General features: G+C 44.7%; 1 protein-coding gene across 5 annotated transcripts in view; it reads left to right on the plus strand.

Annotated features, from left to right (window-relative positions):
- SMYD3 (SET and MYND domain containing 3) overlaps positions 1-20,242 on the plus strand; it is a 746,369-nt gene that overhangs the window by 632,687 nt on the left and 93,440 nt on the right. For all 5 annotated transcript variants that reach the window (XM_061382446.1, XM_061382447.1, XM_061382448.1 and 2 more), the window contains 2 exons: positions 4,202-4,289; positions 8,586-8,760. In XM_061382446.1, coding sequence (XP_061238430.1) covers positions 4,202-4,289; positions 8,586-8,760 — 263 coding nt within the window. The remainder of the gene's footprint in view (positions 1-4,201; positions 4,290-8,585; positions 8,761-20,242) is intronic.

The following is a 20,242-nucleotide window of genomic DNA, read 5'->3' on the forward strand; positions in this document are numbered from 1 at the left end:
CTTGAATGCATTCTCAAAAATGACAGAATGATCTCTGTTCATTTCCAAGGCAAACCATTCAATATCACAGTAATCCAAGTCTATGCCCCAAACAGTAATGCTGAAGAAGCTGAAGTTGAATAGTTTTATGAAGACCTACAAGACCTTTTGAAATTAACGCCCCAAAAAGATGTCCTTTTCATTATAGGGGACTGGAATGCAAAAGTAGGAAGTCAAGAAACACCTGGAGTAACAGGCAAATTTGGCCTTGGAGTACAAAATGAAGCAGGGCAAAAAGCTAATAGAGTTTTGTCAAGTGAACACACTGGTCATAGCAAACACCCTCTTCCAACAACGCAAGAGAAGACTATACACATGGACATCACCAAATGGTCAACACCAAAATCAGATTTACTTCTCTATCCTAGAGCAATGCCTACAGCACTCAGTAGATACTAATTGAATAGGTGAGTGATCAAATTAATTACCTTCAGATACTGAGAGGGTGGGCTTCCCAGGTGGCACTAGTGGTAAGGAACCTGCCTGCCAATGTAGGTGGTACAAGAGATGTTGGGTCAGGAAGATCCCCTGGAGGAGGGCATAACAACCCACTCCAGTATTCTTGCCTGGAGGATCCCATGGACAGAGGAGCCTGCTGGGCTACAGTCCATAGCGTTGCAAAGAGTCCAGCACTACTGATGCAACTCAGGACCCTCACAGGCACTGGGAGGGCATGTGCCAAACTCCAGTGGTCACAAAAGCAGAAGTATGTCGTGGACTGTATTCATTTCCTGTGGCTGCTCTAACAAATTGTCATAAAATTAGTGACTTAGCACAAACTTCTTATCTATAGTCTATGGATCAGAAGCCTGACATGAGCCTCATTTGGCTAAAATCAAGGTCTTGGCAGGGCTACCCTCTTTCTGGAGGCTCCAAGCTACAATCCGTTTCCCTGACCTCCAACTTCTGGAAGCTGCCTGTACTCCTTGACCTGAGGGGCCCTTCCTCCATCTTCCAGGCCAGCAAAGGCAGGTTGAGTCCTCCTCACATTGCATTGCTCTGACCTCTTTTGCCTCTTTCCACTTTTAAAGACCCTTGTGATTCCACTGGCTCCACCTGGGTGGGCCAGGATGATTTCTTTAAAGTCAGCTTGCAACTTAATTCCTGTTTGCCATGTAAGCTAACATATTCACAGGTTCTGAGGATCAGGATGTGGACTTCTTTGGGGATCCATTTTTCTCCCTACCATAAGGACTAACAAGTGAGACATTTTGCTTAGAGCCTAAGGTTTGACTGCCAGTAGTGAAATAGAAAACAAAAATTTAATCAAGAATGGTCATGGTTGTCAAGATTTAATATGTGGTCTTATATGGGAGGCACTGGGAAGTTACTCAGGGCTCTGGAGTCATGTGTTGGAACTGAGGCTTCAGGAGATGAAGATGGACTTAGAGCAAGTATTTGGAGGGAGATTGATGTTTACCTCTTTAAAAGCAATTGAGTTTTTATTTCCCTCCTGTACATACAGAAAGCTAGGTTCTTATTTAGAATCTCCTAAACAAAGCAGAGTCCATTTTTAAAAACCATCCTGTCATTTTACACATGTGTAGAGCACATATATAGAGAGACTCATAAAGCCCTGTTACACAGACACACTCTCTCTCACACACACACACACACACACATTTCCTCATACATAGCCCCTCTGCTTCTCTTTGTACTTGAGATCTCTTTTCTGTGGTACCTGGTAGTCCTCTTTTTTTTCCCCCTGCCCTCACACCCGAGTGACTTGTATCTTCCCACTAGTAACACAACTCAGGCGGTGATTCTCACAGGGGTCATTCTGTCGATATAAACCTTCCCTAGAAGGTACGTAAGAATCTCTAGGGAGATACGTAGAGTTGGAAAAAGTCTGCCCTCCTTCAGTTTAACCATCACCCCACAGTGGCTGTGATTTGCTATAACTTCCTAGAATTGTTCTTCTCCCTGACCCCCACTGAGAATCTAGTGGATATGGAATACCTGGGTTTGAGTAGAGTCTGAGAATTTCTTACCTTTTTGATTAACTTGTTTGGCTGCCCCAGGTCTTCACTGTAGCACATGGGATCTTTGGTCTTCATTGTGAGATCTTTTAGTCTTGGCATGTGGAATTTAGTTTCTGATCCAGGGATCGAACCCAGGCCCTTTGCATTGGGAGTGCAGAGTCTTAGCCACTGGGCCTCCAGGGAAGTGCCCCAGATTTTCTTACCCTTTGATTAACCTCTTTATTTTTATTTTTTTAATTTAAATTTATTTATTTTAATTAGAGGCTAATTACTTTACAGTATTGTCTTGATTTTGCCATACATCAACATGAATCCACCATGGGTGTACACGTGTTCCTTAAAGCAGCACCATCCAGTAGAACTTTCTGTGATGACAAAATTGTTCTAATATATCTGTACTGCCCAGTGTGGGAGCCACAGCCACATGTGGCTGAGCTCTTAAAATGTAGACGTATAGGAAAAATAGAGGACCCAGTAGGAGGATGGACAATGAATGAATGGTAGCTCCTACTTTCGTTTTGAATTGCCTTTTTAAAAATACTTTAGTTTATTTTTGGCTGGGCCAGGGCTTTGTTGCTTCATAAAGTTTTCCCCAGCTGCGTGCAGCATGTGGGAGCTTCAGTCGTGGTACTCAGGCTTCTCATTGCAGTGGCTTGTCTTGTGGTGGAGCAGGGCTCTAGGGCACTCGGGCTTTAGTACTTGCAGCTCCCGGGCCCTAGAGCACAGGCGCAATAGTTCAGTTGTTCCGAGGCATGTGGGATTATCTTCCCTGATCAGGGATCCAACCCACAGCTCCTGCATTGCAGGTGGATTCTTTACCACTGAGACACCTGTGAAGCTCGGAATTACTTTTTAAATTATTATTACTTTTTTTTAGTTTTTGTAGTAATCAAATTGGTTCACGTGGGTATAATTGTAGTCATCTTTTCCCTATCCTCATTCTGACTGATGACTCAATATTTGATTAAAGTGTTATTCATGGGTCTCCTGACAAATGATTTTTGCTCTTGCCTCTGTTCTCTCTCCTGATAAATACATACATGCGTGTGCACTAAGGTGCTTCAGTCCGATCTGACTCTTTGTGAACTTATGGACTGTAGCCAACCAGGCTCCTCTGTCCAAGGGATTCTCCAGGCAAGAATGCCGGAGTGGGTTGCCATGGCCACCTCCAGGGGATCTTCCCAACCCAGGGATTGAACCCGAGTCTCCTTTATCTCCTGCACTGGCACACAAGTTCTTTACCACTAGCGCCACCAAGGAATACATTCATACATACATTTATGAATGTATGTAGACTTTACTGAGACATAATTCACGTAGGATACAATTCAGTTACAGTGTACAATTTGATAGCTTTTTGTGTAGCGATTTGTAGCTTTTCATCACATCAGAAAATGATTAAAACTATTGCCAGGATTGCTTTTAAACATTTTCATCACCCCTAAAAAATCATTAGCAGTCCCTCCTCAATTCTGTGTACTTACCACCCTCCTGCCCTAGCCTTTTGCTAATCTACTTAACTGTATGGATTTATCTGTTCTGAGCATTTCATATTGGTGAAATCATATAATATGTGGTTGTTAGTGAATTCTTTCACTTAGCATCATGTTCTTCACGTTTATCTATGCTGTACACGTTGTACTTCAGTTCTTTTTATTGTCAACCAGCATTGCATTGTGTAACTATGCCACATTTTATTTACCCGTTCATCAGTTGATGGTATTTGGATTGTTTCCACTTTGTTTGTTACTATGAATGATGTAATGGTGAACATTTATGCATAAGTTTTGTATGAACATATATTTTCATTTCTCTTGGACATATATGGAAGGAGTGGAATTGTTATATAATAACTCTATTTAACTTTTAGAGTAACTGCCAGACTGTTTTCCAAAGTGGCTACACTATTTTACTTTCCTACCAGTAATGTATGAGGATTCCAATTTCTCCACAACCTTACCAACATTTTATTATCTTTTTTATTATAACCATCCTAGTAGGTGCAAAGTGATATCTCCTTATGGTTTTGATTTGCATTTCCCCATTGGCTAATAATGTTGAGCATCTTTTCATGTGCTCATTGGTCATTTGAATATCATCTTTGGAGAAATGTCTATTCTTGCCCATTTTTTTAATCGAGGAATTTGTCTTCCTCTGTTCTTTTCATGTGGCCTGAACAGGATGCTGATATGCTGACTGGTGATGAGCAGGTATGGAAGGAAGTCCAGGAATCCCTGAAAAAAATTGAAGACCTGAAGGCACATTGGAGTATCCTTTTACCTACGGACTGAGCTGTTTATAGGATTGCTTCCTTACTGGTTGGAGCCTGGCATTAATGAATTCAAGTCCAGGGTTTGACCTCTCCGTGAGCCAGAGAGCTTCACTCTGTTCCACAATCACAGGCTGCATCCCTGTCCCCAGCCAACAATTTCAGTAATGGTGAGGGAAGATTGTGGTAAGGTCAATTTTTGAAAATCAAAATTTATAGCTAGGATTAGTAGGATAGTATGGAGTACTCTCTTTACTTATGTACACGGTAACAGATTTCTGGATTCCCTTTCACCCATGACCTCCATCTCTATAATGTATAACTTTAAATCCTTATAATTTAATGACTGTAGTCAGCCATGACTACAGTGGTAGTCAGCCATGCTGCACAGTACATTTTCTTGGCATAAGTAGTAAGGACTGTGAGTGGGTCACATTTTAGAGTAAGGAGAGACCGTTTATGATGGAGGTCCTCTGGGAAAGCTCCACCGATGTTATACTGTGTGAAAAGTAGCCCAAATCAGGGACAGGGTTTATATAGGCAGAGGCTGAGAGGGAGCCACTTCCAGTAGTGGAATTAGCTTGAGCAAAAATGTGACAAAAGGAAACCACAAGGTAAGGAGAAAGAGACTAAGGTAGATTAAAAAAAAAAGATTGCAAAACATCATTAGATAAATTATATCCCAGGCACTAAGAAAATCTATAAATGAGGTTTCCAAAGTACAGTGTTCTTTAAAGAGTTGTAAAAGAGCAGGAGAGGCAGTTAGACAAACGTTCCTATTTTTTTAAGGTGAAATAAGTAATTCATAAAATCTATAGTCCAGTGGGTTTTTGTTTGTTGTTAGCAGTTTACTGGTGACCTTGAGCTGGTGACCAAAGGAATGGAAAGGAAGCTGTGATCACCAGGATGCTGCAGGGGTTCCTTAAGAGCGGGTGAGTCCACAGAGTCATGGCTTTCTTTGGTAAAGTTTGTATGTGGACTTCAGAAAGAGATTTGATTTAAAAAAAAGTAACCAAGAGATTTATGCTAGATGCTAGAGTGACCAGACGTCTCATTAAATGGTTGAAGAGCCAAATTGCAGAACTGATGCTTAGTGGATCGCTGTCACGGTGGGGTGCTCTGTTCCCAGACCAGTCCTCTCCCACTTTGCTTCAGCACTTTGTCTGAGGATGCGGGGCACAGGTTCATCAGATTCTCAAAAGTATTTGGACTGGAAGGGTGGCAGAGGTGGGTTGACAAAATCAAAAGCTCAAAAGATCTTTGAAGGTTTGAATGATGCAATGATGCCTGAGATGAACATGAAATTCAACAAGAGGGTATCTCACATCTTCTATTTGGGCCAAAAAGTTCAAGTGTATAAATATATATAAAGTTTGACAGCAGAATCTGTGAAAGAACCTTAAGATTTTTAGTAAACATCAAAATTCAATAAAACTTAAGAGTATGATATAATCCCCTCCCCCCCCCCCCCAGAAAAAAAAAAAACAAAATACTCCTGTGATCTTGGACTCCATTAGTAGAACGAGAGAATCGAAAATGAGAAAGGTAATAGTATTAGTCCGATCATGTCTAAAATTTTCTCTTCAGTTTGGGGTAGGCCACATTCAAAGGGATAGAGAAGAAAATGAGTTTTGAGGAATGGAACGAGGATCAAGTGGTATTTGAAACTCTGTGGACAGGATGGGAGACAATTGGAAAGCAGTCGAATCTGGGAGCAAGAGGGCTGTTCTCAGGCTCGGAGAGCTGTTGTTACACTGCAGAAAAGACTTGTTCTGTGTAGTGCCCTGCAGAGAAATTAAGGCCGAAGGATGATCAGTTCAGTCTCAGTGGGATGAGCTTTACTGACGACGAACACTGTGCCGGGTGCCTTACTGGTTCTAACCCATCTTATGGTCCAGGCAGGATTAAGAAGACACAAGCCTGTACTCCCAGCCCTCATGATTAGCTAGGTAGTAAATACATAGATTAATATTTGAGGGACATTGAAAGCACAGCAGTCAACTTTGGGAGGTTAAAGAAGGTTTCACAGAGGAGGCGACTGCCTGGGAGGGTTAGGAGGAGCTCACCAGACAGGCGGTGGAGAAGGGGAGACCCTGAGGGAGAAGCCTGTGCCTTAGTTGTTCAGTGTGAGAGACAGGAGCATGGCCGGGCCTGGCTTCAGTGTCGTGCACCAGACTAGGTGTTACATATAGGCTCGGGGACCATGGGAGGATTGTAAGCAGTGGACGATTGTAAGGGCCCAGGGTTGTCAGTCTTTGAGTCTTAAGAAGTTAACTCCCAGGTGGATTCACTGTGTTCCCCTTTCTCTTTCCCCCTCAATTCTCTCAGGGTCGTGGTAAACTCTGCAGAAAGGTACCTGTCCTGGCATCAGTACTCTTTTCTCTTCAGGTGGGCTGTCTGCCCTGCTCTCCTCACTGGAACAGAGTGACTTGTGGTAAACACCCAGCAAATGCCAGGGACTAAATTTTTGAGCAAACATTATACATGTCAGCATAAGCTTGGGAGAAAAGCCGCTTAGTTAAAATTATTCCATTTTTTTGCTCACTGAGGTGTTTTTACAGGAAGGGTTTGCCTTGTTTGCCAGGAGACTTGCCAGTGTTGTGAAGGGAAGTCGTCATGTGATTCTTGCCAGCTTGCTGGGGCATAAAGCAGATGTATTCCTATCAGCGGTTGCATCTGGCTTTTACTTCCAAGGCTTGTCACCTCAAACTTCTTTAAAATGAGTTGGAGCGTATATAAATGAATAGGCAAATAATAATGGAAGTCACACAACTTGATGTTAAAATAGGGTCAGAGTCTTGCCACAGAAATGTCTGGGCATTGTGTAAGAGACAGTCGTTCCTCCTGATAATCCATCACATATCTAATCCTAGGATGAAAAGCCACAGAGGTTAGCCTGGCATTTGTTACAAAACCAGTGCATTGCCTAAGACACTGCCTCCCCCAGCCTCTAGGGAATACATGCAGTAAACTTCAAGCACACACATCAGATGAGTAAAACAGAAAGCCACCGAGTCAATTTTCTTCAGTAAATGTACCTCTTCCAAGACCACAGTTAACTCCTCAGAGGCAGGACTCGGCCTAAAATGATAGAGCATCATGTACAGAAAGGCTTGTTAGCCGTGTATTTTGACGCTTGAAGTTCTACCCAGGAAGTCAGGCCTTAGTGCCAGGCATTCCGCCCTCTGAGGATTATATATTTCTTGTGAGGATTAATAAACATATGAGCTCTTGGGAGTTTAGGGGAGAATGGATACATGTATATGTAATGCTGGGGCCCTTTACTGTTCACCTGAAACTACCACAACCTTAATTAGCTGTAATGTTAGCGATAGTTCTTGAGTCCGACTCTTTGCCACCCCATGGACTATAGCCCCCCAGGCTCCTCTGTCCATGGAATTCTCCAGGCAAGACTACTGGAGTGGGCTGCCATTCCCTTCCCCAGGGTATCTTTCTGACCCAGGAATCGAACCCAGGTCTCCTGCATTGCAGGCAGATTCTTTACCATCTGAGCCACCAGGGAAGCCCCTCCCCAGTACAAAATAAAATAAAAAGTTAAAAAAGAAAGATATGAGCTCCCACACACACGGTTGACTTGATTGGTTTATTTAAACTGTTTACTAATGTGTCAGAAAGCAGTGCCCTGAGAGTCTGAATGCTGGAAGAAGTAGATTTGGCTGAGCACACACACACTGTTTAAGTATAGACTTAGATCACTTTTGTTTTATACTCAAAAAATTTGAGATACAGTGGAATGGATTTCTTTCAGTTGCTTCCCCTTGAGTGTGCCCATGGGTTGTTTTTGGTTTCATATATGCCCAAGGTTCAAATGACACAGAAGCAAAAATGAGCTCTTCCTTTTTTAAAAGGAATCTCTCTAAAGCTTCTTTAATTTCAGATGAGTTTTGAAACAGCAGCTAACAGAGTAAATAATTATAAAGTGAACTTACTCTTTAGCTCAGTTTAATAAGTAGCTGCATTCATTTGAGGACTAGGTTTCAGGAGAATTCATCTAGGAGGACTAGGAAGAAAGAATGGCTCTCTGAAAGTCTAATCCCCCAAAGCACAGGCTTGGTGGGAAGATGGTTTGTTGATGTAAACAGAATTTCCTTCTCTGAGACACCACTTACGTGTTTTTGTTTCTCAAGTGTGTTTTCAGGGAGCTCATTTGTGCAAAATAATGGGCACTTCCTTCCCTCCTGTGCCTGGGAGCTCTTCAGCCTTGTAGAGACTCTAATTTCACTTTTGTTTTCTCTTGATGAACACAATGAATCCTTAACTGAGGTTAATAACAGAGTGGGAACAGGTTCTGGCCATGTGCCAGTCAATCATAAGCAGTAACGCTGAGCGGCTTCCTGATATCAACATCTACCAGCTGAAGGTGCTCGACTGCGCCATGGACGCCTGCCTCAACCTCGGGCTGCTGGAGGAGGCGCTGTTCTACGGCATCCGGACCATGGAGCCTTACAGGTGAGTCGAGGGGACAGGCCAGATTAAGAGGCAAAGACTCGAGGATGTAACCTCATGCTCATCAGAGCTGCTTTATAAGACTGCTGCATCTGCTTCTCGCTTGATGTGTAAAGCCAAACCTTTGTTCACTGATGCGTTCATTCATCATCTATAGAGTTCCTTCCATATGTCAGGCGTTGTGTCTGTGCAGGGACTAGTGAGATGCTGTCTATATGGAGCCAGTGATGCTAATAAAGTGCGCTGCTCGAGGTGGCAAAGGCAAGTGCAGAGCCCGGGGCAAGGGGAGCAGAGAGGAGTGCAGGACAGACGTAGCTTGTGCGGTGGGGCTGTGGCATTAGCTCTGCTGATGGGCACGGTGTGGGGTCCTCCATCTGGCTGACAGCAACGCTGGTTTCTTTCACTTCTCAGGGCTTCATGGTTCTTGGTGCCTTCACTTGAATCATTTGACCTAACTGCCTTATGACCCAAGCTGGAGATCAGGGAGACAGCCCTCTCAAACACATCACTGAGGCAGAGGAAGGAACTGTTGGTCTTTGTTTCTTGACTAGTCTCAGCTCCTCCAGGCCAGTGTGTGTTTTGCCCCAGATCAGAGGAACTTTGGGAGGAATAGCAGTGTTAAAGTCTGGTGCTGGGAGTTTGGCACTGGTGGGTGCGGGACCCTGGTTTGCAATGGGCTAAGAACCTAAAGCTGTGGAGGTGATGGAATTCCAGTTGAGCTATTTCAAATCCTAAAAGATGATGCTGTGAAAGTGCTGCACTCAGTATGCCAGCAAATCTGGGAAACTCAGCCGTGACCATAGGACTGGAAAAGGTCAGTTTTCATTCCAATCCCAAAGAAAGGCAATGCCAAAGAATATTTAAACTACCACACAAGTGTATTCATCTCACATGCTAGCAAAGGCATGCTCAAAATTATCCAAGCCAGGCTTCAACAGGACATGAACTGTAAACTTCCAGATGTTCAAGCTGGATTTAGAAAAGGCAGAGGAACCAGAGATCAAATTGCCAACATCTACTGGATCATCGAAAAAGCAAGAGTTCCAGAAACATCTAATTTTGCTTTATTGACTACACCAAAGCCTTTGACTGTGTGGATCACAACAAACTGTGGAAAATTCTGAAAGAGATGGGAATACCAGACCACCTGACCTGCCTCTTAAGAAACCTGTATGCAGGTCAGGAAGCAACAGTTAGAACTGGACATGGAACAACAGACTGGTTCCAAATCAGGAAAGGAGTATGTCAAGGCTGTATATTGTCACCCCAGTTATTTAACTTACATGCAGAATACATCATGAGAAATGCTGGACTGGATGAAGCACAAGCTGGAATCAAGATTGCTGGGAGAAATATCAATAACCTCAGATATGCAGATGACACCACCCTAATGGCAGAAAGTGAAGAACTAAAGAGCCTCTTGATGAAAGCGAAAGAAGAGAGTGAAAAAGTAGGCTTAAAACTCAACATTCAGAAAACTAAGAACATGGCATCTGGTCCCATCACTTCATGGCAAATAGATGGGGAAACAATGAAAATGGTGAGAGACTTTATTTTGGGGGGCTCCAAATTTACTGCAGATGGTGACTGCAGCCATGAAGTTAAAAGAAGCTTGCTCCATTGGAAGAAAAGCTATGACCAACCTAGACAGTATATTAGAAGGCAGAGACATTACTTTACCAACAAAGGTCTGTCTAGTCAAAGCTATGGTTTCTCCAGTAGTCATATATGGATGTGAGAGTTGGACTATAAAGAAAGCTGAGCACAGAAGAATTGATGCTTTTGAACTGTGGTGTTGGAGAAGACTCTTGAGAGTCACTTGGACTGCAAGGAGATCCAACCAGTCAATCCTAAAGAAAATCAGTCCTGAATACTCATTGGAAGGACTGATGCTGAAGCTGAAGCTCCAATACTTTGACCACCTGATGGGAAGAACGGACTCATTGGAAAAGACCCTGATGCTGGGAAAGATTGAAGGCAGGAGGAGAAGGGGACGACAGAGGATGAGATGGTTGGATGACATCACCGATGTCATGAGTTTGAGTAAACTCTGGGAGTTGGTGATGGACAGGGAAGCCTGGCATTCTGTAGTCCATGGGATTGCAGAGTCAGACAAGACTGAGCAACTGAACTGAACTGAACTGAAGAACCTAAGTTTGGAAGATGAGATAGATCAGTCTAGAAGAAAGGACACAGAGACATACATACCACCATCTGAGGTTGAAATAGCCATCTCCAGCATGCAACAAGGTCACCGAGTGTGGCGAAGGTGCCTTGAAAGCATCTGAGACCTGCAGGGGTTGGAGGTGGGGGGTAGTTTCCTGAGGGTAGCAGAGGCGCTGTTTCAGGCAGATGTTGAGTTTCTCAACTCTGAAGACCGTATGATGTCAGCCCTAAGGGACTGAGCAGAGGGAGGATCCAGTCTAGACTTGTGCAACATGGACAACAGGCAGGGGAGTGGTCCTCGGGGGAAGGAGGAGAGGGAAGTAGAGCCCAGGGTGCCACCTGTCTGCACTTGAGGAAGAGCCTCGGAAGACAGTGGAGTGGGAAAGTTACCAGGATCCACATGATAAGAACAGAAGCAAGTCCAGGGACTAGGATATTGGTTCAGGCAAAGGAAGGAAGCTGGAAATGACATGCTTGGTCAGGAACCCAGGAGCATGGTACAGACAGAGAAGAACCTAAAGATGGTGCAGACCCACCAGCCAGGTGCATGGCAGAAGTCCACAGGCCAGCCACAGCACCCAGGTGACCCTGAGGGCGTTTTTCAGAGCTTCTCTGGGTGGTTTCTTCCACTGCCTTGTGGTTAAACAGCTTTGGAATCCAGACTGTGAGTCAGCTTTAATCAAACTTATAGGAGATTGCCTTGAGGGCTGAGACTGTAGACTTTCCCATGAGCGTGAAATGTCTTTTTAGTATGATGAATCTTGTGGGTTCTCAGAAAAGAGGAATTGAATACAAAGAGATAAGGCTTCGTTCACTTTCTGAGCCTCTGTGTTGCAATGAGAGGCAGGTTGGGGACGGTTGGCGTTACCTCTCTGAACTCAGGGTTGGGTCTCAGGACGCTGAACTGCAGGCTGCCTGATGAGTGAATGGATGCCAGCCAGGAGACAGAAAACCCTCCTTCCTCCAGACCCCCTTGGCAGCCACTCACCCCATGCTGCTGGCTGGGCTGGATGCACACTGACCCATCCTATCCATCCTCCCCATCCTTTCTGCAGCTAAGCCACCCCTGCCCCCAGTGCAGAAACATACATTGGTCCCCTGATTCATTAAAAAGGCAGCATGCCTTCGAGGGAGCTCCTTCTGCACGTACTTTTGAATCCTCTTTTCTCTATACCCACTGAGGCTTCTCTGAAGGACTTTCTTACCCCTTCATTAACTGGCAGTTTCACCAACTTAAATTTGAATCAAACAAAGAGGCCTTTCTTGTAAGTGAGGCCAAGTCCACCAGAATATACTCCATGTTGTTTGGAATACATTTGCTTATGTTTCTCTGGTGTTTGGCAGGTCATGCTCACTCTGTAAATGTACCCTCTGTTCTTAGGCTGGGTGACATGTTTCCAAGCTTCCCTCCATTTTTCCTCCTGGAGCTTGTTACGGAGTTGCTCTGCAGTGTTCTGTATTTCAAGAAATCAAACCTGCAGCAATCCACTTCAAATGAGTGGGAACTGAACGGTTTGTTTTTGGAGCTGTAGCAGAGGAGAAGGCAATGTGTAACCCAGAGCCAACAGAGTTAAGAGAAAGGAGAGAGGGGTGGATGCTGGCAGACTTGGTCTTTTTTCCCCTCAAGCCCTTTAACAATCATAAACTGTGAGGTGGGAATCCCAAAGTGGGCAGTGGGTTTTGACCCATAGGTGAGGGAACTGATGCTGTGGGACTCAGCAGTCTACACCATCTCCCAGCAGATGCTCTTGGTTTTATTGTGTTAGCCCCTCAGTCATGCCCAACTCTTTGCAGCTCCATGGACTGCAGCTCACCAGACTCCTCTGTGGAATTCTCCAGGCAAGAATACTGAAGTGGGTTGCCAGTTCCTCCTCCAGGGGATCTTCCTGACCAGGGTCTTCTGCATTGCAGGCAGATTCTTTACCATCTGAGCCACCAGGCAAGCCCAGCAGATGCTCCGGGGGCGCTTTTTGTCCACCTGTAAATGGCAACCCACTCCAGTGTTCTTGCCTGGAGAATCCCAGGGATGGGGGAGCCTGGTGGGCTGCTGTCTATGGGGTCGCACAGAGTTGGACACGACTGAAGTGACTTAGCAGCAGCAGCAGCCAAGGACATGGGCAGTTAGGCATGTTACTGAGAGGTGACTGGATTGCTGTCTGCTGTAACAGGTTTACAATGTTGATATTACCGTTTTCAACAACTATATTGAGGTCAAGACTCTCAGAGATTTTGTCACTGCTGACCTTGGTGAAATCGTAACTGCCAACCTGAGAGAAGGTGTCCATTACTCCATTTTTATCCAATCCAAATCAATCCATTGCCCTCAACTCCCTTCTTGCCACTCCACTTATTTTTACTCAATAGAAGTTCCTTTTATGATGCAACATAAAATATTAAGTTCTTTATGTTCCATAAAGCAATTTAGAATTAATTCACATAGGACAAAATGTGTAATCTTTAGTATTGACTGTCCCCTGAGGGTATACTTTAGTATAGTATGTCCCCTGAGGGTATCTGTGCATGTATCTCTGATTATATATGCAGGGTCATCTGTCCCTTAGCACTGCAGACATTAAGCAGAATGAAAGTAAGTTAAAGTTACTTCACAAATTTTATTTAAAAATTTAATTCGGTCACATCTCAGCCATATGATAAATTGGGTCCTGCAAGTTAGTTTGCCAGTTGGTAGTTTAGAACTTGGAAAGAATTTTCTTATTGAAGAAGGTGTTACAGATCATGCTGAGGTCCCTTGGACCAGCCCGTGAAAGTCTGCTCAGCATCATCAATATAGGCCATAAATTTAAAAAAAAAAAATAGAAAGAAAGAAATACAAAAAACAAAATTGTACATAGTTTTAAAAACTAAGATTTAAATTATGCTGACTAGAAATGAAACTTGATTTTCTTTAGGAACCAGAAGATGATATGAAAATAGGCTTTTTAAGGCTTCAAGGAGTACTTTCAAGATATTTTCAGATTCTGTTAATTTTTATGGTAAGAATAATGTATACTTTTAGGAAAGGACATTTTCAAAACAATGGAAAGGTAAAAACCCGCCCTCATATTTCACACTTCTGTCCTACTCCCTAACGATAGCCATAGTGAGTTTCTTTCTGAACTTTTCAATGTGTGAGGCACTCATCTGAATATATTTCAAAGCCCCACTATCCCATTGTTTCCTTACTTTCCCCTCCTTTCCTCACTTTCTCTCTCCTTCTTGTCTTTTCTTAGGAAGAGACTTGGTCCCAATCCTGATCTATTAAATATGCTTACTAGCATGATGGGTGGGGAAAGAAAGGTGAGAGGGAGAAAAAGAATATAGAAGCCAGTGGAATTCTCCTCTGTGGAAGAGAGAGAAGGGGAAAAAATAGGGTCTCTGTCTGTCTCATGTTCCATAACTGACTTTTTTCATTTTATAACCAATGTGGACATCTGGGCCTCATTCTGTACCCATTCTCTTTAACAGACAGCTAGTATATCATCTCATGAGTGTACCATCATCCATCCCTCTGGTTTCCATGTATGTTTACCATGTCAAACAATACTATGATTAACAGCCACAGACTTGTATCCTTGTGTTCCGATGTGACTGGATCCATAGGGTGAGTCCACATGGTAAATTCCTTAAATGCTAATTTGCTCTAGCAAAGGTGATGTTCATTTTCAATGTTAACTATTTCACATTTCGATAGATAATTATTACCAATTTGTGTCCCCCATCCACCAAAATGTCTCTCTTTCTTCCAAAGGATTAAGAATGGATGGCATGATCTTGATGATATCTGATTTAAATTCATTTCAAAATATATAAGGACCTTCTCATTTCCCTGATCAAGGTCTGTTCTTATAGAGTGAGGTTTGCTTGGACTGATTTACTTGTCCACAAGTAGTGCTGGGTATGACATTTTGTAAATTACCTTTAAAGATGCAGAAGAACAGGTATGATGAAGGATCTTAAGCATGAGTGCGTATATGATGGTGCCATGATCAGAGAAAGAAGTAAGGGGATATGAAATCCTCCTCAGGGGAAAGAAAGCATGAAAGAGTAAGATTTCATCTTAGGTCAGTTTCTGTGCTTTGTTGTCAGGGGAAAAAAAAAAAAATAGTGGGAAGAACAGAAGTAAAATGCAGCTAGTGGTTTGTGTACATGACATAGTTACAAGTAAGAGTTTGTAAATCAGACATTGCCAGTAATTACATAGCAGCCGCCTCCATTTTCATTTTGCCAGTAATTTTTAAACTTTTCCCTCAGAAGCTTCAGCAGATAAGTTAATGAAATGTAAGGTTTCGTCAGAGCAGTACCTTCTACTACTGTTTTCAAGCTGGCTTTTCTCCTGAAGATGTGCAGTTGGTCTTCTGTGGGGTTTTGTCATCCATCAATATGACGTTCTGGTCTGGGAGCTGGCAGGGCATGTGGGTGCTCGTTACCCGAGTGCAGTCCCTCACTCAGCACTCCCTGGGCCTGCTCTGCTGCTCCTTCACGTCTCTGTGTCACACAGACCTGGTGAGATGGCTCCAGGAGGATGCTCCTCTCCGTATCCCTCATCCCTAGACTGCAGGGTCTTGTGTGGGAAGACTTCCCTCAGCCACACTCATAGAGGAGGACCCAGAATATCAAGCCAAGCCAGGTCTCCATCCAGGAGCGGACACGAGTATCTGAGTTTCACCCCATGCTCTGTCCACTTACCGTGTTTGCCGTCTGTCTTCCATGCTGAGGTTTACAGAATTATTTCACCCAATGAATGAACAAATGTTTTATTCTCTGCTCACTGATATGGACAGTGATCCCTTAGCCACTTAGTCATTTTTTTTTATACACTGTAATTTTCAATTAAAATATCTTCGGTGGCCAACCCCCTGTGTAAGATTTTGAGCCCTGTGTGCATGTCTGTGTAAAGCACAGAGTTACCCCATACCTCTAATCACGGCCTCTCTCTGCTGCTGGTTCTGTGAGCTTCCTTTCTTAGCCATCGCCTCTTAATCTTGACACTGGGGCAGTGACCGCCTGCTTGGCCATGGGGGAAGGGGTCCATTGAGATCTAAGTGCTCTTAATTTTACCTATTTAATAGCAGAACTTTAATACCAAAAGACTCTCTTTGTGAAAAAAAAAATTATTTATTTATTTGTTTTTGGCTAGGCTGGGTCTTCGTTATTGTGCGAGCTACTCTGTAGTTGTGGTGTACGGGCTTCTCATTGCAGTGGCTTCTCTTGTTGCAGAGCATAGGCTCTAGGTACCCAGGCTCAGTAGTTGTAGCTCCCGGGCTCTTGAGCATGGGCTCAGTAGTTGTGGAGCATAGGCTCAGTACTTGTGGAGCGCGGGCTCAGTACTTGTGGAGTGCCGGCTTGGTTGCCCTGCGGCATGTGGGATGTTCCTGGCTCAGGGATTGATCCTGTGTCTCCTGCCTTGGCAGGAGACCTCTTCACCACTGAGCCGTCAGGGAGGCCCCCAGGGGGCTCTTTTAATATAGAATCTGGAAATACAACCGTAGGAAAATGCAAAGGCAGAGAGGGGAAGGAAGACTGAGGACAGCACCTCCGACAGCTGCAGCAGTTCAGGTGCACGTGTGTTTCCTAAACTACTGATGTGAGCTCATCCCGTTTTCCAGGAATGCATAACCTGGAGCTAGTGTGAGCCTGTTGGTAGAAGAAAGGAGAGCAGGATAAGCAGTTTCTCTCACTGTACTTTTCTTGGGGCAGCAGAAAAAAAAACATCTCGCCTTCAGGGGTCCACTCCTCTAAAAGTACCCTAAGCTCCCTTTCGCTCTAACCCTCTTGCTGAAGATGTCGCCTGTATGTTTGGGGAAAGACCTGTTTGTCGACAGTGTGCTGGGTGGTTCCAGTTACATGAGAATCGCCCAGCTTTGTGGTCTTAGTTCTGAAAGAAATAAAGGACAGTCTGTGCTTGGAGTTGGTATGAAGCTCTGGCAGTCTCTGAAAGAGACGAGGGGTGACCACAAGCCCACCCATTCTCCTCGATGCGGTGGTCCCCCTGTCCATTGCTGCCACCCCAGGCTCTCTGGCCTCTGAACAAGGGCTGCAGATTTTGCCAGAGCTCCTAGCTCTAAACAGGCCTAGGTCACGGGCCAGCTTCACAAACCAAGTCTTCATCCAACCTGGCTATTCCCAAATAACTGGGCACTGCTGATATATGTACAGCCCCTGCTGGGAAGAGAAGGTGACCCACACATTGCCCCAACATGCTGTTCATAGCAGAACACACGTAAAACCCACGCTTCCTCCTGCCTCTTGGCCGTACCGCTTCTGATGTTTGTCTCCTGGCTACAGGAGGGCCACCCCTGATCATCTTTCAGAGGCCCCACCTTCTGCTTTATCCTGGATCCTAGGAAATCTTTGCTGAACTTTAATCAACCCCCCATCCTACCCCCCATCCCATCCCATGCTTGAGTTGTTAGATCAGCCCACCAACCATAGCCACATTCCTCCAGACAAGAAAATCCTGCGGCCTCAGGCCAGCCTCATCTGTTCCCACTCTTACTTTGACTCTAGAGACCCCAGGCCGGGTGGGGATCCGGGACCTGCCTCTCCTCTGTTGCATTTGCCGGTTGCTCAGTCAACAACCTCCCTGTGGCGTCAGATGAAAGCCACGCTCCACCCTGGGATCAGGTACCCTCACCGGAAGGCGTTTCATCTTCTGCGTTCACAAGTGTGTATCCTCTGAGATGTGGTGTTCAGTCCTCCTGTTTATGAAAGCGTTTCCAGAAGAAAAACATTTCTCATTCCATTTCACATTTTTTTTTTTAACTTTCACAAGCCACTGCTGAGTACTTTGACTTTGCTGACAGAAATCTTCTGTTTCTTATTACAACAAATTGTACCCTGAGCAGCAGGATATCAAATCCTAGGGAGTCTTTTGGGATGCGTTGAATTTCTCCTGTTGAATCAATCTCTTGCTTGGCTGCCCCTGCAGGCACATAGCTGCTATCTCTTTTCCTTTTTCTCAACTCTTGGAAGAGAAAACAGGGGGAAAAAAAAAAAAATATATATATATCTCTCTCTCTCTCTCTCTCCCATTTTCCTCTGTAGGGAGCCAACAGAAAATCAGGCAGGCCTGAGAAATGGGAAGTGACAGATACAGCTTCAGAAGGTTCAAAAAAAATCCATGAAAACCAACCTTAATTTCATATAAATACATGTTTTATAATTAAACAAAAATGTTTTGATCCACACATTCACATTCTATTTATCTGCGTATTTGAGTGAACTCCATACTGAGTTTTCAGAAATTCTCCAAGGATAGATGAACGGACCTTGGATTAAATTGCACAAGTAAAGCTGATTTATCAAGCCTCATACATTTGATCACTTACAGAGAATGGTGATGCCATTTGTAAGGAACACTAAGAGGTCCTTGAAATAAATGAAAGATGGAGAGTAAATAGCCCCCCAAATGATAGGACCCAGTTCTTGAGAGAGCCAGGTTATTTTGAGTTGGAACAATATCCTTCTGCCTAGATAGTTCAAAGCTCATAAGCTCATGAGAGCATGAAAAGTGAAAGTGTTAGTCGCTGAGTCCTGTCGGACTTTCTGGACCCCATGGACAGTCGCCTCCATCTATGGAATTCTCCAGGCACAAATACTGGAATGGGTAGACATTCCCCTCTCCAGGGGATCTTCCCAACCCAGGGATCCAACCTTGGTCTCCTGCATTGCAGGCAGATTCTTTATTGTGTGAGCCACCAGCAAACTGCCTGGGGGAAAAAATGTGTGATATGTTCAAGGGATGCAACCCAGCCAGGGACGACGAAACTGGAGTGCAAGAGGGTGGCAGTCTGTAGCCTTGAACAGGGCAGAGGGCGGGGCCCTGGGGGCCGAGAGGGGAGTGGAGACAGCACCGGCTCTACAAAGAATGTATGGCTGATGGAAGTGGCGCTTCCTACACAAAGCACTCCAATCACGCAATTACACTGCCCTTCAGAATTAAAGAGAAACAAATCTGCTCTTGCTTGTAATGGGAACTATCACCGTAATATCCTCCCAGAGTGAGATAAATCAGGTTCAGCCATCACAGAAGCATCCGGCAGCTATCCTTTAGCATCATCTTTTGAGACGACTGGGTGAGAGGAAGCTAAGAGCCCTCCTCCACCTTTCAGCTTCCCTCAACTGAAAAGTAATTGCTCTTATTTATTAAGAGCCTCCTGTGGACCAGGCAGCTTGCTCGTCCCTCTCATCCTCCCAGCACAGTGAGCAGGAAGTTAGCCTGCCCTGTCTTCTACATGCAGAGGCTGAGGATGAGACCTACGTGACTTGCCAACTCAGTGGCAGAGCTGGGGTTCAGGCTCGGACCTTACATTTATTTATTTTATAGTGATTATAATTTTCCAGAAGAGTGTTTGAGTCAGCTTGACCCCGGATCTGCTTGATTGTAAAAGTCTGGGTTGTTACTGCACTGTAGACGGCTGAGTAGTCTTTCCAGCTCCACCACCTTGCCTTCCTGCTGCATAAATCTATCATGATTCTTTTTGTTACAAGTGACAGAAACCCAACTCAGGCTGCCTAAGCATTGAAGGGAGTTTGCTGCCCTCAGAACTGCTCAGCCAGGGACAGAGTTACTGTGACAGAAGTCAGGGATCCAGGCTGGGTCATCAGTTGGGTCTCTGCCTCTCTTACTCCCAGTCCTTCCCTCCTCCTCTCCCCACATCTGTTTCTCTCTGCTCCCTCTTCTATTGCCTTCATTCTTTCCCACACAGGCCATCTCCCCACAGTGCAGTAGAGAAGATGGCTTCCAGTAGCCCCTAGTTCACGTTCTCCTAGCTCTGTGACAAAAGAAGACATATTTCCTGTAGCTCTAAATGTTTTTTGGGGTGGGGGGGCATGCCATGTAGCATGTGGGATCTTAGTCCCCTGCTGCTAAGTCACTTCAGTCGTGTCCGACTCTGTGTGACTCCAGAGACGGCAGCCCACCAGGCTCCCCGTCCCTGGGATTCTCCAGGCAAGAGCACTGGAGTGGGGTGCCATTTCCTTCTCCAATGCATGAAAGTGAAAAGTGAAAGGGAAGTTGCTCAGTCGTGTCTGACTTTTAGCGACCCCATGGACTGCAGCCCACCAGGCTCCTCTGTCCATGGGATTCTCCAGGCAAGAGTACTGGAGTGGGGTGCCAGGGATCAAACCTGCACCCCCTGCAGTGGAAGTGGGAAGTCACAATCACTGGACTGCCAGGGAAGTCCCTCTAGCTCCACATTTAAGAGTATGTGTTTTGGGTGGACTTGTTTGGCACCTTTGGGTCTCATGCCCTCTGCTTCTTGGACCAAGGGAGATGATGTGCTGGCAGCCCTTCCAGTAACAAGGTGTGGGATGGACA

Source organism: Bos javanicus, chromosome 16 (assembly GCF_032452875.1).
Source record: "Bos javanicus breed banteng chromosome 16, ARS-OSU_banteng_1.0, whole genome shotgun sequence".
In the NCBI taxonomy this organism is placed as follows: Eukaryota; Metazoa; Chordata; class Mammalia; order Artiodactyla; family Bovidae; genus Bos; species Bos javanicus.